This window comes from Echiichthys vipera (assembly GCF_963691815.1).
Source record: "Echiichthys vipera genome assembly, chromosome: 14".
Lineage (NCBI taxonomy): Eukaryota > Metazoa > Chordata > Actinopteri > Perciformes > Trachinidae > Echiichthys > Echiichthys vipera.
The window spans coordinates 21,231,118-21,250,123 of NC_139839.1; the positions used below are offsets into that span (position 1 = coordinate 21,231,118).

At 43.0% G+C, this 19,006-nt stretch overlaps 1 protein-coding gene across 1 annotated transcript in view; it reads right to left on the reverse strand.

Annotated features, from left to right (window-relative positions):
* The window catches only part of lhfpl7 (LHFPL tetraspan subfamily member 7), a gene marked incomplete at its 3' end in the record, with an annotated part of 104,917 nt that extends 85,911 nt beyond the window's left edge, over positions 1–19,006 (reverse strand). Inside the window, exon 1 of the mRNA XM_083927014.1 lies at positions 18,249–19,006. Within this exon, the coding sequence (XP_083783140.1) occupies positions 18,249–18,617 (369 nt within the window). The 5' untranslated portion in view covers positions 18,618–19,006. The remainder of the gene's footprint in view (positions 1–18,248) is intronic.

A 19,006-nucleotide genomic window follows, 5' to 3' on the forward strand; every position in this document is an offset into this window, starting at 1 on the left:
GTCATCATATTTCTTATTGTCATTCAATCAAAAATTGAATGACAAGTCATTAAGTGTCCATCTGGCAGTGCTGAGCTCCAACTGCCCACACACACACACACGGTTTTCCTACAGTGCAGAGATGAGAGCAGCAGGCTTATACGGCTTACACATGTGCACCTCCCTGACCAAAGTCAAGCGCTTGCAGACATTCTGTACATACGAGCTTTTATCCTCCATCATTATAGCTCCTCCTGCCGTCATGTGCCTCCAAACTACAGCATCACATCAGAGTCATCAAATACCTGGGAGGAGTATGATGACTTGTTTTCCCTACTGCTTCTTTTCTCTGTATCTCCCTCTGCTGTCAATTAAATAGTGGTTGCTGTCCTGGAGAGGACAGGAAGGGATGAAGGGGGTTGTGCAGGCTGAGGTGCAGGCAGGGGAGAAAAAAAACAACTTCAAACCAGAAACTTCCTAACACCAGCGTCTTTTCTCTCCTCTCCATCGCACTCGCGTTCATAATAGATCACAAAAGCGGATCAGATCAGATAGGGGGATCAAATAGCTGGTTTGAAACGTATGGGATCCCTCACAGTCTGCTTTAATGATGACATCCTCAGAGCCGGGCCAGAGGGTTTTATTCAGCCCTTACTTATAATAGGCTGTTGGTGGTGGGGTCTGCCAAACGAGAGGAACCCCAGGCAAAGTTTCTCCTTTCTCTTCCCTCTCAATAGATGCTGTAATTGAATTATAGCGCAACTGATACTTTTTAGTGCGAACTCCCACCCTCCTCCCCCTCCACTCCTCCACCCCCAGAGTCTCTTCAAAAGACACCACACATTGAATTCGTCTTTTTTTTTTCTCTTGGCTTTTAAAGCGGATGCTAATAAGGAGCGAATGAAAAGCGTACTGTTACATTTTTGGAGTGAAGTGAATAAATTCAGAGGAAAAAAGGGAGGCGATAACTGTTAATGAGCCTGTTTGCTTATTAGGATAAACGTGTGTTTGGCATCTCAACAAACAGCAGAGCGTAATTGGTGCACAAAGAAGCCCAATCCAGAAATTATAGTTGATCTTTTTACATCAAAAAAAGCACAGCACTGCAGGGAAGAGGGGGGGGGGGGTGAAGATGTGGGCGAGAGGAAAGGAGGAGCACTTTGCCTTTTTCAAAGTGAAACAGAAACAGTGTAGTGTCTCACGCTGGCATAATGACACTACAGCCCACATTGGCGTCCATCTGTAGACATCTCTGAGCCTGATAGCTGGAGCTCATTTAGTTGTTTGGAGGCAAACAAAATGTATGACTCAAGTCTTAATAATAAAAAGCATCAACCACCTACTATAACTGCCACAACTGAGTTGAAAAGTTCAAATGTATCAGGAACTGTTGCCACAGCAACAAGTCCATAAGCACAAACCTAACCTGCTAAAGTGAACAATATAAAAGATACAAATCACATTATGATAGAAAATTAATGATATAATTATGATTATGAAAGCATGCGGGTTATTAAGAACCCAATATGATCTGTTGGTTGAATTATCACAATATTATTTTCAGAGAGTTACATATACTGTACATGATCAAATATACAACAAAATATAGTATGTACATACTGTATTTAGTTTGGATGACTCAAAGAAAAAAGAATAAAGGTGAATGTTGACAGACATTTAATCTGACATATTATTGTCATTTCAACACTAAATTATTTTAAATGACTGACTGCTAAGCTAAAGTCGTTCATGTTTCCCTACATTTTCAGAAATATGTTTATTTGCTTGTTTACCAAGAGTTATGTGAGAAAATACCACTTGTTAATATGAAACTAAAACAGCAGGTTAGCTTAGCTTAGCATAAAGACTGTAAACAGGGGGGGACATCTAGCCTGGCTTTGTTCTCAAGAGCGCTGTAATTAACATGTTATGTATTTTAAATATTAAATGAAATATCAGTTTGAACCTTCAGAGAGAGCAAAGCTAGCTGTCCCGATTTCCCAGTCTTTGTGCCAGCTAAGCTATTTACCCGCTCACGGCGTCTTTATAGACCATACAGACATGAGAGGAGTAGCTAACGATCTCGTCATCTAACTCCAAGAAAGACAGCGAATAAGCATATTTCCCAAAATGTATTCCTTAAAGGCTACTTTTTGAGAGACTAGCAAGTTTTCATTTAATAGTCTGAATGTGTGCGAGACTTTGCAGTGAGCCAATATTCTCAAATATAAATATTTCACAGCATAGCAGTCATTAGTTGCTGCAGGCTTATGATTATCACTTCAAAGTCTCAGAAATCAATTGTGAACCCAACTCATAGTAGCACATTCACTTGTTACACTGGATTGTTACAACAGTAAAATGAGACTCGTCAGACTTTTGCACCAGTGCATGATGGAAGGCCTCCCATACACCTCTGCCTCATGCATGATCACATGATCAGCATGCAGGTAGTGATAAATAACTAAGGCAATATGAGTGGAGAGCTACGCCGTGATAGCATAACTCTCTACTCATGTTGCTTTTATTACCTGAGATAACCTCATTCAGTATTAAAGCTGCAGTCGGCAAGTCTGGCAGATCAAGTTGACTCAGTCAGATGTCAAATATTTACAACTCTCAAGCCCCTCCCCGAATACCACCACCTCCTCAGCTCCCTCCCATCGAGTGCTCGTAAGTGCGCGTGCACCAGATTTCTGTGAACGCACCCGTGTCTTCTCTCATCGATAAACAGCATGTAGTACATGCTACATGGAGATAGGCTGGCTAACTTACTCATAGTTGACAATTGCTAACGTCATTTAGCGTATGCCTATCTTGAGGCATTTGTCTGTGATATTGTAACATGCCCAAGGGGAGAGGGAGATCTGTTACGTGTGCGAAAACTGTGCCTGAAAGTCAGCTCTGCCCTGAGTAGACAGGATGATACGTGCGCAGTGGATTTTTGCAAAACAAACAACAGGCTCTAAGTGCACGTAGAGGCATGTTTTTTTTCTATAACCGGATGATTTATGTTGTTCTATCAGAGCATAGTGTCGGTTTCAGTGAATATGATCAAATAAATGTTGCCGACTGCACGTTTAACAAATACTTCTCAAACCTCAGGGGCTGAAAAATGAAGCCAAGGCGGAAGTGAAAAAAAACTTTACAGCAGAATAAACATGTTTACAGCCTGGTACCAAATAAATGGTTTTGGTCTCTATAGCTAATTTCCCAATTTATGAAAACTGTATGGGGGCAAACCGTCACAGGTGGCTAACAGACTGTGGGCTTTATTTGGTCCGCAACCACTTCACCTCCTTCATTTTTTGATTAGCTGGGAGTTAGGCGACGTCACGCACTGCCAAGATGGTGACAGCTGGAGCCACCCACACTGAATTCACAATGGCTCTTTAGAAACCTATAAGTGACATCATGGAAACTACGTCCATGTTTTATACAGTCTATGGTTCAAAGAACCAAATTAGCAACTGGACCACTTTAGCCTGATTACAACATGTAAGCCTGGATCACTTAAGCCACTTGTGAAAAATGTATGTTTATTACATTATGGAGTTGTTGGGACTAATAATGTGATTTAAAAGACACAGATGAGTTGAAAAGTGTGAAAAGTTAGTGAAAAATGATGAAATCAGTGATTTATAGAAAGCATCTTCTGATGAGTGAGCTACTTTCAACTATTCAGTTTGAACTGGATGACTATTCCCAGATGTAATATTAATAGCCCTGCAGATTGGCATTTGATTATAAGTACAGCTCTACGTCCAGTTCAGAAAAAAATCTCTTTGTATTAATACATTTTAACAGACAGAGGACTGGAAGTGTGTCCAGACTCCTCCACCTGTAATGGAGAAGTTTTAGAGAGCGTGTCCTTGAGCTCTCACAGCCTGAAAAACTCACACAACCCTCTCCTGCTCTTGCATTTATGCATGATCTGCACTACCACTAGTCCCAAGTGCACATTTCATAATTCATGCATACTGTACTGTAGCGACTGGAAATACTACTATATCTGCCTCCACCACTCTGCTTTGTTTCATCAGCAAGTCAGACTGGTCCACGTTACACTCGAATTACAGTAAACTTCCTGACCCACACAAATGAGCATGTAGGGCAATATTTAAATAGTGTTTCAAATGACCAAATTTCCAGTCAAACCAGTAACCACACCTCTAGAGTTGTATCTCAAGATGGAGCAGTGCGCTCTTCTTGTTGTTTAATAAGTCAGGAATCTTCTTTTTCACACAAATGGAGAAGAAAATCACGTCAGGGCTAATAAATAAAGTGTGTTACCAGGTCCAGATCACAGTTGCATCACTTTGATAAAGTATCAGAGAGCATCAGTTGCATGTTAAGGAGAACGGCTTAAAGAGGCCCGAAGTGAATGGTGAATGAATGATGTAACTCGACAACATGTGTGCCAACATGCATGCTGTTGAGCTGCTTCATCGAATATGATGACAGGTTATCCTTACACAGTAGGTCACTAATTAAGCTCAGTTTTGTGATTCACTGTCTTGATGCCTTACTGGGGCACACTGATAAATGACGACTGAGTTCAGCTTGTGTTCAACCATTAATTGTGCTTTCTTTAATGAGATTCCAGCTATATATGACTGTGCAATTTTGATTCAATTCCCTAAGTGACTCTTTTGTTCCTGTTTTAGAGCACAAGGGTTTTACAGGAATAACAGTCAGCGAGGAGCTGCTGTTTTTTATTAAAAGCATTACTTACTGGAGCACCAATGGGAATAAACACAGGATACAAGAATCATATTCTTTCTGGCCTTGGAGGGGTTACATTTGCAAGCACAAACCGTCTTATAATGGAAAATCTAGATTTGGATCAGAGATGTTACACTGATGTACAAATTGACTTGCATCCAAATTACTTTATTATGCGTCTGCTTTTACCCATGTCCTGCTGGGTGGGCCTATATTCATCTTTTCCTTTCATTCAGTTCTCTGTGGAGCTGCACATTAGCAGCAAACTCTTGCAGAGCAGGAAATTAACTTCTTATTGAGGAATACCCCCCCCACACACACACACACACACACACACACACACACAGACACACACACACACACCACCCTATTTTGCTTCTTTAAGTGGGCCTCAAAGGGAGTTTGTATCAAACCAAACCAAAGGCACTAGATGATGATAAAACCTGCTGTTGTCCGTTTCCAAAACTATAAGAATATTGTTCTGTGTTCTGTTTACATAATACACAAAAACATGAACTCCAATTTGCACAATAGAGTTGCAATAAATATTCCTCACAAAAAGGCTCCAAGGCAGGATCAATACGGCTTAGGTGGTGCTCAACATGCTCGGAGAAGATCTGGAGCTGTAAACACATTTCAGTCAACACCAAATCACACATCTTTAACCCCATCGTGCAGCAGGCGATGCTGTATGGATCAGAGACATGGAAAACAACAAGACACACACAACAAACACCTGCCTCGGGAGCATACTACACATCTGGTAGAGAGACAAACTAAGCATGTGGACCTGTGAAAAGGAAAGGAGAAAATGGAGTTGGACTGGACACAACCTGAGAAAACCTGCCGCAGACATCACCTGACATGGAACCCCCATGGAAAAAAGGAAAAGAGGTGGCCCCAGGAACAGTTGGAGAATAGGCAGAAATGTCTGGGAGTGGACTGGGGAGCTCTCCAAAGAACCACCAACTACCTGGAGGAGCAAAGGGCTTAAGTGAAGTAAGTCAGGACATAAAGGCTGTTTCTATGTATAGTTTCAGTGAGAGGGGAGGAAAGTCTTTGCCTCAACTCCCCACAGAAAGATCAGAAATGTGATCAGATTCCCTTCTGACCCCGAAACTGAACGTTTGCAGGGAACACTGGCAACTTGTGTCCCAATCAACAGCTATTTTTTTTAGTTTTTTTTAAGTTAGACATGTCTAAACTGTCTGAGAGCTTTATATTTCGAAGCAAAAATGCAGTGAATTTCCCATTATAGAACACTGAATATGTCTACACACACATGGGACTCTACTGAAGCTACACGACTCGCTCCGGTATTCAACAGAGAAGTTATGTTTGGGAGCTTGGCTGGATCCCAGGAGCTTTATGTTTTCATCTAGCAGGATTTGTGAGAAGTGGAAAAGTGGAGCAGTAAAAACTATATCCACACGCAGTGGAATATCACAAAATAGTTGATTCCATCAAACCGGTATCTCCGCCTCTCACTAGCATCTTTTCCTGTACAGAATGTCAGCTCTAAGATGTGAAGTGGAGGTGGATTTACGGTATTAAAGAGTTTTTCTTGTTACCCTGAGCTCTTGTACCTGCAACCCCTGTGCTTTGACTACTGATGGGGACCGCCTCGCATGGCTACAGTCGGCTTCAGTGCACCGAGCCAAGTGAGCCATCATTTATGTTAAAAAATGGAGAAAGGCTCTCTGTTAAATCAATACATAAACTACCCGTAGGATCCACAGGGAAGGCAGTGGAAGTGACAGGCTGCTTAACAAATGGACGGCGGCCTCCCGGAGCCCGCTGACTCAGCCGTTCCCCGGTGGAGGAAGAAGCGCTTGGCTATGCTGCCCCATCTCTCCCCCTCTCCTATCAGTCAGACAGCTTGCTGTCTCTACCTGGGAGCTGCTGATCAGAGGCTCTTAAATATCACCAAAGCAAAGAGTATAATTCATAAGAGAGATAAACGCTCACAGTGTCTACGCCTTTGCTTCTGCTGGGAGTTCGGCCAATATTTGAGTAAACCTTTCCTGTCTGCTGGTAGAGTTTATCACACTTTTGACCATCGGCGGCTTCGATCACAGCATGTGTTTTGCTGTGCCCACTGCTGTGAGTGTCAAATAGCGGATATAAAAAGCAGCAGAAAATGATCACACACGGCAGGTACCATCCATCAAGGCTGATGAGATCATCAATCCTTCTACCTCTCAGCCAGACTGATTTCCTCCCTTCTTCACCCAGATGGGTATAAAATGCAGATCAACATGTTGCCCCATGTCTCCTCCTCCTCCTCTTGCGATCCCTCTCCCTAAGCCACCTGTTCTATCCATCATCTGGACAGCTGTTCCTCTACACTTTCAATTCCTCTCTCGTTTGCTGCGCTGACCTTTTGCCCCGCTCCACCCAAATCCTTGAAGGACCACAAATTCAATCGTACAATCTTAAATATTGTATAACCTTCTTTCACATCAACAAGATACTTTTTTTAAATAACTGTTTCACAAGCCTTTCGACCTTTTGACGCAACATGTAGTCTGAGTAAAACATCGACCACAGCAGTCGGTAAATATCAGCTTATTATATCAGGCAGATTGCAGTCGACAAAGGAGATATCGTCCGATTACCAATGTTCGGCTGATGAATCAATGCATCCCGACCCCAAGATTTTACACCTCGGAAATTGGGACAAAATCTGCAGACACCAGAGTTACGGTACAATACGATACAATATACTACACGCTTTTATTGTCACCTTAGGGTAACTTTTCGTGGTTTCGGCGTCACTAATCAGGTGGTTTAGAGCAGGGAGAAACCTAAAACATGCAAGACAGTGGCCCTCCAGGACCGGAACTGGGCACCCCTGTATTAGACTAAAAAAGAGAGCTTGTGGAACTTGTGCGAGAACCGTGTGCTGCGTGTATTTGTGGTATGTGGGACTTCTACTAATGTAACCTTGTTATAAACTATACTTATAACAAGTAAGTGAATTGAATTGAACCACAGCTCCAACATTCTTAACATTACTAACAACCATTTTCTGAAGCTTTTTAAATTGATTTCTTTCTAGGCAGTTATTGTTATTTCAAAACAGCATGCAACCCCACTTAAAGAGATTTTGAACATTCCTGAGATGATGAACTTACCTGTTAGGGTGTTTAAGGACACTCTATAATCCAAGATTCAAGAGTGAGATTAAACAAAGAACTGAAATGTGAATGGTTCAAATCCACAGCGGACTGAAGTCTCAGATGTCAGAACATCCTTGAATGCACCAGCATGGAGCGCTTTGAGAACAGTACTGTATTTCCACATAATGACATAATTGTACCAATTAATAAATGAAGGCACATAATATTCAGAGTGGTGGATTACCTTTTTAAGGCAAATCTCTCCGTTGATTTTCATTGTGTGCTGACATCAATTGAAGCTAGTAGCTGCCTGCATGGTATAAAATCAATGTGGAAAATCATGGTGTGCTTTAAAAAAGGTGAACAGTTATGTATAGTATGCACAATTTGTAGTTAATGGCATAATAAATGCAGAGCCACTAGTCCTTTAAGTGCCTTTCATAGACGACCAGCAGAGTATTGACAAATCCTACAGACTGCTCATATCAGGCAGACAACAAAAGATAAGTACCAGCACATCATTATACACTTCTAATCCATTCCAACAGTTATTGTTGTCAAATTGCGTTACAAACAGTAAACATACTGGAGGTTTAGAGCGGTCTTTAGTTCAAACAAGAGAAAAGGCAAAGCAAATTGTGGCTCGTCGTGACGGAGTAAAAACAAGAATCAGGACGCCATCCAAATGGTCCATTCATCCTCAGATCTATCATTTTAAACGCTCCTTTCTATACACACTGCCTACCATTAATTTTGTCACCAGTCAGACAGTGGCCTTGAAGTAAACATGCACGGTATGATAATAAGTCAGCACACCACATTTCATGCAAGACTTGCTGTCAAAGGACCAAACATCTATCTCTCTTTCCAGTCGCTACACTGAAGTTTTTGCAATGAGTCTATTTATGTATCTGGTATAAGTCAAGGTGAACAGACAGCCCAAATCGCAAAACACCACTAATTTATATTAGACCGAGCCTGGAGCAGAGGATGTGTTTGTCTCAAAAAGCAGCGGTTATATGCTTCACCAGAAGCAGAAAGATGATCGCTCTGCTCTAAACTAGCCACCTGAAAAACGGTGGAAGATGGTTGTAAAACACGACTCTTGATCTCCCACGTCCTCACCGTGTGCTCTTTGCTCTCTATTCACAGGTAAGTGCACGGACAAAAAGAGGCTGGCCCAAAGGGCAGTGGAGACCAGATTGGGAAATGGACTGAGATAGTAGCAGCAACATTACAGGTGGACTTCCTTTTATGATATGAGCTGAAAAGAAAGTTCTGTTTACTATTATAGTGTGAATGTGGATGATGGCTGCTTTTAGCTGTGGTTCTGAGTGGATACGGACTTGCTTTTGCAGTGATAATCCGGTTTTTCTGGAGGGTAACAAAGGAAGGACTTTTTTAAATAACTCACTGGGTCTCTTTCTCTTCTAATGTCCCTCCACATTCCCTCCCTGAACCCCTAATTACTGCATCAGTGCCGACATGGACAGCCACTGTACATCACATCAACGTCTCTTTTGATCACACTCTGATGGGTGAGGAAATGTTTCCGTGTGCGTGTATCTGCATCGCTCATGCCTCTTTTCATCTCACTGTGTAAAAGCGACGTGCGAGTACATCACATCCCTCTGAGCTGTCTGATCATACTTGTGTGTGTAGCGAACGTGCCGAAGCACCGTACATGAGGCTCTAAACAGAATGAGGTCAGCGGAAAAAAGCAGCCAGACAAGTGTGCATTTTGTCTCTCGTGCAAACTGGGCAGTGGTCTCCCCACGGGGTGCATACAACATGTGCATTAGACCTCATAACATCATTTCTAACAGGCAGACGCACTTCCACACAAATGGCTTTCACCACAGAGGTTCTCCATTAGCATTACAGGAGAGAGACTATAAGAGGCAGAGAGAGAAGCTTTAGTACTACACTAAATCTAAGGGGCAACTCGAGCCCGCATCAAGGACGAAGTGACGGCTTTCTGCTCAGTGAAGATTTCACAACCCTCTAGTCTGTTGAACTGTGTGTTTTATACACTGACTCCCTTGGGAACGTGTGTGTGTATCGTTGGACCTTCTGGCCTCGCAGCTGACTCGGAGCACAAACCCTTCAGTTCTCTCTCATGTTGTTCAGAGATATTAGGGCCAGACCTTGTCCATCATTCTGTTATTGAGCAGCACACTGGTGAGTCTCCGCCTGACCCTGCTGTCCACCAAGACCATACCATCATGTTCTGCTTGGAAGAGCACATGCCATATTTAACTTAAATTGAAGGAATCTCTGTCCGTCTGTCCAACCGTCAGTCTTCCGATTTTCTCGACAGCCGTTCATCCGATCGCCTTCACACTTGGCGGATGTATTCCTGAGGACGCAATGAATTGCAGTGTAGAGTGTGAGCTCTTGAGCTCTACGGGGCATATTTATTAGCAGAGGTGAGAGAAAGTCTCACATGAGCAGGTCTCAAGTCTTAACCTTCAAGTCTCAAGATAGTACAGAGTTACAGTGGGAATCAAGTCCAGTTCCATGAAATAAGGGTCTACTCACACTTACCATTCTTACCATGAGATTTACAGTACAGTACAGAGTTACGGTGGGAATCAAGTCCAGTTCCATGAAATAAGGGTCTACTCACACTTACCATTCTTACCATGAGATGACCGTGCCGTGCTGTAGCGTTGTCCCCCCTCCCTCCTCTCCCGCGGGCCAGGCCCGGCCTGCACTCACGTTACTTGAAAAGATCTGAGCCACGGCATGATTGCTTCTTGCTTATACGTCATCACCCCTCAAGTTTTTGTTTTGTCCAACTGCTTTTGAATATTTTCATCTGACAAAATCTGTAGCAAAAGCACATCTCTCCTCTGCATCGGACCACCGCAAACCCTTTGGCTTTTTAAACCCTTTTTAAATGTTTGAGAACACAGTCGTATATAAATAGTCGTCAGGACCCCATCAATGCTCGTGCTCTTGCTCGTATGAGTATTCGTGCTGTGCTGAAGCCCACCTCTCTCAACCAGGCCTAAGCTACAGGTAGCGTTGCACTCATATTGTTCAAACGAACTAGGCTTTAGCCGTGCATCGTGCTGGGGCATGGTACCTTTGGTAAGTGTGAGTAAACCCTAAATCAAGCAACAGCAAGTCAGAGGTCGAGTCAAATGAAATTCTGATCTAACCCCAATTTCCACATTTAAATTACTGTTTAAATTACAAAAACTGTTGCTGCCTGCTCACACCTTTGGCCTCTGCTAATCTGCTGATAAGTTTCCAGGTTAAATAAATCAACCTTGTTAAAAAATACACATAACTTCTCAAAACCAAGGAATAATCCATTTTCAAAAAAAGTCAAGTCTTTTAGAGTCATCTGTGTCACATTTCAGTTAAGTCTCAAGTTATGAATAGAAAGGTAAAGTCAAGTCTTGCTCCAGAACATTAAAGAACAGATGACGAAAGAGAGACCGGGGATGTGATACTGAAGCAAACTCAAACATTTCAAGCATCAGCAATGTGACTTTCAAAATGAACACTTCTGTTCCTGAAAACAGCCTGGTCCCAAATAGATAGCTGGGAGGTCATGGGGATGTCAAGGCTGGCGTATTGCTCAGGACCCAAGGAAGCACAGGGGCGGGTGTGAAGTTGTTTGGATGAGCGGTTGTTGAGAAAGCTGCAGGCAGCAGCACTGGAAGCCAAGCAATCAGCTCGTTCCAAACAGGAGCACAACAAAAGATATAAAGATATATAGTTGACTACCATAAAAGACTAGGAAAAGCAGAAATGATTCTCATTAACAAGGAAATGAGGGCATTTTTTCCTAAAGAATGACTCAAACCAATTAGTCGCTTCATTTTCTGTAGATGGATGACTCAACTAATCAATGAATCTACTAATCGTTGCAGCTCTAAAACTGTCACTAATGGAGAGCATATTTTGAGTTGATGACTGATTCTCAATTGAATCACTGTGAGTAAAATGTGAACAAAATGTGTTTTTCAAGCTCTTTAGTTAAAAATGAAATGTAGCTCCTTCAAAATATGCTCAGAGCAAATGTTATGCTCAGAGTGATGTTATTGATTATTTGAAGGCTAAGAGGACTTCACACTACATTACTTGAGGGGACTGTATGATGGCGGGATAAGGAGCTGCAGAGGTCTGGTAAACCCATTTTTTTTAACTACACACATTTTTCATTTTTAAACTTGTAGTTTTCAGCCTCAACAAACACAGATTTTATCAGCTTTTATGCAGATGCCTCCACACAAGCCCCAAAAGGCTTGATCCAACTTTTTCAACATATACACTAATAGTCCCCAAGACATGCAAACACACTTTGATGTGTAAAATCGGTGATTTTGCCCTTAAAGGCACTGTACACAAATGATCGGGCTGGTGAGGGGGGGCTGAACTTTGTAAAAACACTGACTCTCCCCTGGGTTATTACTGTATCTTTGAACCCTCCCCGTGACTTAGAAAAACAACACTCTTCCCACAATATATCAAAATGATACAACTATTAAACTGGTGAACATGTTTTATCACATACGGTAATTTAAACGTTAAATCTTAATCAAACTTTTAATGCACACATGCATAACACCGTGATACTCAGACAGAACTGTTGTCCTCTACTTATGGTGTAAAATGCACCTTTATCCGTGGTACAAGTGAAAGCTGTCTTTTTGATATATTAATCTTATATTAAATATAATAATTAAGTGGGTTCTCTCAGGGTCCTCCGGCTTCCTCCCACAGTCCAAAGACATGCATGTTTTAGGTTAAATGATGACTCTAAATTGCCCATAGGTGTGAATGTGAGTGTGAATCCTTGTCTATCTCTATGTGTCCTGTGATAGACCGGCATCCTGTCGAGGGTGTACCCCGCCTCATGCCCAGTGTCAGCTGGGATCGGCTCCAGCCCCCCTGTCCCCGTTAGGGACAAGCAGTTGAAGATGATGGATGGATCATGGATGGATTATAATTATATATTATATAATATTAACTCTATTGCAAAGGAAGGCTGCAATGAAACTTAAATTTAAGGTGTTTCTGTTCACCCAGAAAGACTAGACTACGCTTAGCCAAAAGAAAAACTACAATACCACCCCCTTTTTTGAGCTTCCTCACAATTTTCATACAGTCCCTAAAATGGAACAATTGGAAATAAAGTGAATAAAGTCAGATGACTATTTTGTTCTTTACAGGTTGACTGTTCAGAGTTTCTGATGCTCTTTAAGATGATTCTTTATGTTGTGATTTCCACTGTATTGAGCTTCAGTAACATCTAAATGTGATTTAAGTGACCCTCTTCCTTTATTCATTTATTTATTTATTGTTACTGAATGAAACAAGTTACATAACTCATCCTTTTCATACCTGTGACAGTAATGGAAAACAGAAATGTACAAAAAGCTACCAAATGAATGTAACCTGGGTAAAGGTAAAATACTTTGAAATTTCTTTGGCTTATAATATATTAATTTTATTTGGAACCTACTTTGATTGATTTGAATTTATTTTGCTGAAAAACTAAAGGCTTGATCTTTACTACCTGTTTAACAATTATCTAGCTAAAGCAGCATTGTATCTACCTAAAATGCAGATTACATCCTGACATGCTTTGAAAACATTGTACTATTTGCAACCAATTTAAATTGATTCTGGTGTAAAATTAAATTCTCAAACACAATCAATACACTGAAGATAAAGCCGTACCATCCTGTTTCTTTCACAGCGAAGGTTCTCTAGATATTGACATAAATGAAGGAGGGCAAAGACAAAAGCTGAGTAGCAGCCAGACAAAAGAATCATAAGTGAATCCCATTAAATGAGTTATCTATCTACTTAAAACTAGTTCTGGCTCACTGAGTGGTGAAATGACATTTAGAGCATCTAGCAGGGTTTATGCACCAGTAAGTGTTCTTCATAGGTAGCTGGCAATTAGGCATGGTAAAACATCTCCAGTAACGTCTATAATTCATCTTCTTGGCATGTGGGGAAGACAACACAGGGCGATTATTTTGTCTCCTGTGTCAGAGGATTTCAGTGGAAGTCAATCACTACACAGCTTTGTCAGGCTGCCATTTTCTGCACAGACAGACAAAAGATGAGGACCAACTCAGACATTTTCCAATCAGTGTTCCTGGAGCTCGGCCACGACTCATTTAGGCTACAAGACGACCTTGACATTCAGTGGGCGTGCACTGTGTGAGAAGCCCCCACACAAGCGCCACCACAGAGCCAGCAAACACATACAGTAAAGAGGGCACACACACACACACACCTCCTCCTGTGTACACACTCAGTCATGTGTCTGAGCTTTTGGCTGGTTACCACAGAGGCCAAGCAAATCCAACTCCAGTGTTTAGTGCTGTGAAGAAGCTTGAAGCACATAAGCTGTTAACAATTTAAGGTGAAAATGTTTTCTGGCAGGCGACCTCCTCCTCCTCCTTCACACTTTACCTAGCAGCAGTTCACAGTACACCTCTTCCGCTGACACGTTCCACCTGGCGACCACCGCCAGAAGGACTCGGGCTTTCACACTTCTGCACACGCGTATACACCCATATGCGCGACGTACACAAACATGAACGCACAGTACTGCTGCTCTACATCTGTTCTGATGGAACAATCACATAACCAGGCAGAAACAAGCAGAAGTAACACAAGGAATAATTCATGTGGAAAACCACTATGCAGAAAAGACTGCTCAATAGCTTTCTTGCTGAAAAGTTCTTAGTGTGCGATGCTGTACTGCGCAGATCAACTGAAAAAACATTTTTAGGGATCATGGATTATGCCGTGACTTTGTCTACAGTAAAGACAAACTTGTAAATATTGTTCACCTCATCATCCAGCTCATGACATAATAATAATAGGTAAGTGTCTGAAAAGTCAACCCAGCGTTATTTCTGTTTTGTAGCTTAATGTTGTAATCCGTAACAATTGTGATTGCTTCTAGCGGCCTCTTTGGCTGTAAGATGTAACTGCAGGTTAACCTCTAGGACAGACACATTAGAGTTGTCAGACGTTGGAAGTTCCTGATTTCCAATTACAAGTGAACATGGCATAACCGGCAGTGACGAGCTCCACTGGCAGACCAACCGCTGTCAGCAGCGTCCTGCAGAAGACAGGAGTACTGACAAGAAGGCCCACCTTAAAAAAAGGCTAACCTAAAAAAATCAATATCAGTTTAAGTGTACACTATATTTAACATATATTCACAACTTTACCTTGCCATCAGACCTTCCTTTGGCAAGTATTGTACTGTTCTGAGCACTGTGTCACGCAACAGACCAGCTGTTTAGGTTACACTTTCCGCAGTTTATGGAATAAACAAATACAGGAAAATAAAAAAACGAGTGATTATAACAGTGATGACAAAATGCCGTTCACTGCGGAGACAAGAGGATATGATATGAGCCGGAGTAAACAGAAGCAGAACTTTGAGGGAAAGTAAGCGGCCGAAAGAGCCAGAGAGAGGAAACATTTTTGAAAACGGTAGGAAAGAGCTGTCTGACAGCAAGGTAAAGCTGCGAAAATATTCTAAATATAGTGAATTCAAGCTGAAATGGGTTTTTTAAAGTGGCTAAAATAGATTAAGCTGCTGTCTTTGTCCACAGCAGTACATTGCTTACTAGGCAGGTTAAAGGTGTGTTTCGGGCAGAGGGTGATTACAAGTACAGTATATTCAGACAAAAAGTATAGGAAAAAAATTATTCTTTTATTGAACATTAAAGCATGTAAATATGTTCTAGGAGAAACCCAAAGTACAAGTATGAACCTGAAAATGATCATTATATGGGACTCTTTAGAGTGAACATCTCGACAACAATATAAAACAAGTCCCACCCCCCCTCAACCTACCAGCACACTGTGTCAGGGGAAGACTATAAAGAAAAGGGCAACTACTGGAGGAATAAAGAACCCAAACTCTGCAATAGTACAACTATCTTGAGTTGTCAGGTGACGTGCATTCTCGTATACAGTGAACACATCATGACCATCTTTCCCATATGACATGAATGTGACATAGGCAAGGGCATCTCACGAGGGCTGGTTAAGACATTAAATGTATCAAGTTGTCAAAAAAGACACCTAAATAGGCAAAAAAAAACACTCCTTGAGGAAGGTTTATCCTCCTTTTTACTTATTCTAGTTGCCTCACAGTTTTCCTCCTGGAAACATAGGTGTGTGTGTGTGTGTGTGTGTGTGTGTGTGTGTGTGTGTGTGTGTGTGTGTGTGTGTGTGTGTGTGTGTGTGTGTGTGTGTGTGTGTGTGTGTGTGTGTGTGTGTGTGTGTGTGTGTGTGTGTGGCTAAATAGATGCAGCCGCCCTGCCAGCCTGGCGACAGCACACAGTGTTGGGCTCCCCGAGCGCCAGCAGCACTGGACGGCAGCGTGGTCCAAGCAAAAGCTTTTGACAACATGAAGCGACCGCAGAAACAACAGCACAAGTAGGCCACACTCTCAGGGAGCCTCTTCCCCCTCCCCTGTCCTCCTTTGGTTCACTTGCACAGCATCCTCAGGGCTCGGACAGTCTTTTCAGAGTGAGCTCAGGGTATCCTCTTCCACTCTGATGGAGACCCCGGAGCTCAATAAACAGTCTTATTCTACACCAACACAAACACGTAGTGGGACTACTGGCTGCTGAGGCCTGTGTGTTACTGTAGCACAGACATCTCTATGTATAAAATGTTGCCTATGCACTGCACAGGTTTGTGGTTCTGTGTACAAGTTGTTGACAAGTTGAAAGTGGAAGGCATCAGCAAAACGATGTGCACATCAGTAATGAGTGGTGGAGTAATAAAGTGGCTCTGATGAAAACTTAATGGCCCCTTCACCTTTATTGATGGCTGTGGGAGCAGGATCGTGTGCTGGGGTTCACCACTGTAATAACACGTGTAGCTCTGTGCAGGAAAGCAGCTCCATCAGCCTCACGCTCGCTAACACACGGGAAGAGAAGCTCGTAAGTGGTCCCACTAATTGGCCCACTGGCAAACTGGCTTAAAATTCCCGATTTTAGTCAAATGAGCCTTGAACGCAGCGTACCGCAGTCGTTAAAGTGTGAATATACAGTACATGAGGTGATCTTTACATACAGAGTTTCCAGTCTGTTCTGTGATGCTCACTGCTCTCTATCTGTCTATGCAGTCCCAACACCTTCACTTCCCTGTGAAAAGACTCCCAGGCGCTGCATCCTTCCCTCTTTGCAGATGCACGCGCTACAATCACACAAGCAGCCACTTATTAATATCTCCCTTTCAAATGCTAATTCCCTTCATGCATAAATCATAACTCCAGAGGTGGCTGGTATAGTGTAGCAGTAAAAAAAAAAAAAGGATTTTATGTGCAGGGTGCAAGGCTGGGGGGGTCCAAACAAATGAAATTATCCCACAACTTGCATGAATTGCGAGCGTCCCAGTTACAAGTCTTATAACATGGCAAATTGTTTTCGCTCTAACAAGCTTTGAAACTCTATTCCCCCACAGACTCAGCAACAATCTACAACATCTCCAAATGTTCTCAAGTCAAGACCATCCCCACAGATCCACAGTGGCCCGCCAATGGGATCAGACGTCCACCCTGAAACACCCCCCATGTGAGCGTGTTTGTTTTCTGGAGATAAGTGCACAGATGTTTACACCACAGGTGGGGAGAATGCAGTGTGGTCTGAAACTGACACGTTCGCTAACCGTGTTCAATTTGACGTAGAGGGACGAAATTGAAATTCCTGCTGGTAGGGAGCCCCGATGATCCGTGAGCAGCCTGCCAACCCAGAGCCACTTTCGCAGCTTTTGATGTGTGTCTGCCATGCTGTGCCGCAGACGCTGCTCTGTGTGATACACCCCCAGATCAATGAATCTTTTCTTCTGACCGACACACACTGCATCATCTCCAAATGTGTCAGGAGGAGCACCAGAGCCAGTCATTTTCTTGTAGCATCATTCGGTTTACACATAGTGTGTGCACCATGGTTGTGAGCGACCACAGTTTCCATCATGACGGGTCCTGATGGTCACTGCAGTTTTCCATAACATCTGAAAAATCAAATGAGCCTCTGTGGATACATGGGATAATGGCTGATGCTGGGTAGATATGGTGAATGATGCACATATTAACTTGTCATCTAAACTATTTTAAGTTCAAATATATATATATATATACAGAATATATAAATGGTTTGTTGTGGATGCTAAGTCTATTTCTTTGGTTGAATTATTTAAAACAAGAGAAATTCTCTTTAATTTCTCTCTTTTGTTGATTCAGGACAGAGATTAGACTTGAATATGATTTGTTCTCATTTACTCATCTCTGCTTCTAAAAGACTGCTGCCCTGCTGTCCACTGTCCTGGATCCAGTAATGCTCCTTGCACCTGATGCCCCACATGCTCTCATCTACCCACATGCGAGGGACATGGGTGTGTACGGGTACCTACCTGCCAGGAGCTGGAGGGGATCTCTGAGAATTTGCCCAGTCCCCCGAAGGTGTAGCATCGGTACATGTGATCCAGAGACTCCGAGCAGTGCCACAGCAAGCCGAAGCTCACGGAGTCCTTGTTGTTGTGATGGTGCTGCTGGTGGTGGTGGTGGTGGTGGTTGTTCCTCAGCTGGTCCTTAACAATCCAGGCGGGGGATATGAAGCTGAAACTGCAGACGGCGACCAGAGCGGAGGAGAGGAGCACCCAGAAGCAGCCCACGCAGCTGAACATGTTGGCAGCTTGGGGCAGAAAGCCCGGAGACAGACCCAGATCGATCCCGAACCCGGCTTCTTCTTCTTTCTTCTCCCGGCCCAGGAGCGAATGCATTGGAGCTCACACCTTTCGAGAGCGAGACTTCAACTTCAGCTCCTGACCGGCACTACATCAGCAGAGGAATCAGTGGGCATCCGCAGAGGCAGCCCCGTCCCCGGGACATCTGGTCTGGACAGACAAGCCACCGAGAAAACGTCCAAGACACATGAGCAGGAGGAGAGACGGTGATAAAGTCAAGTCATCCGCGCCTCCACTCAGCCTGGATACATGCCCAAACCTGACGCGCGCACAAGAGGTTTGTCACACCCAGAACTGGGGGCGCAGTTGTCAAACCAGCGCGCAGGTGTGTGTGTGTGTGTGTGTGTGTGGAGGGGGGAGAGTTTCATGTAAACCCACGAACAACACACCATGTCCCGGGGCCGCTGCTCTCCCGCGCCCCTCTC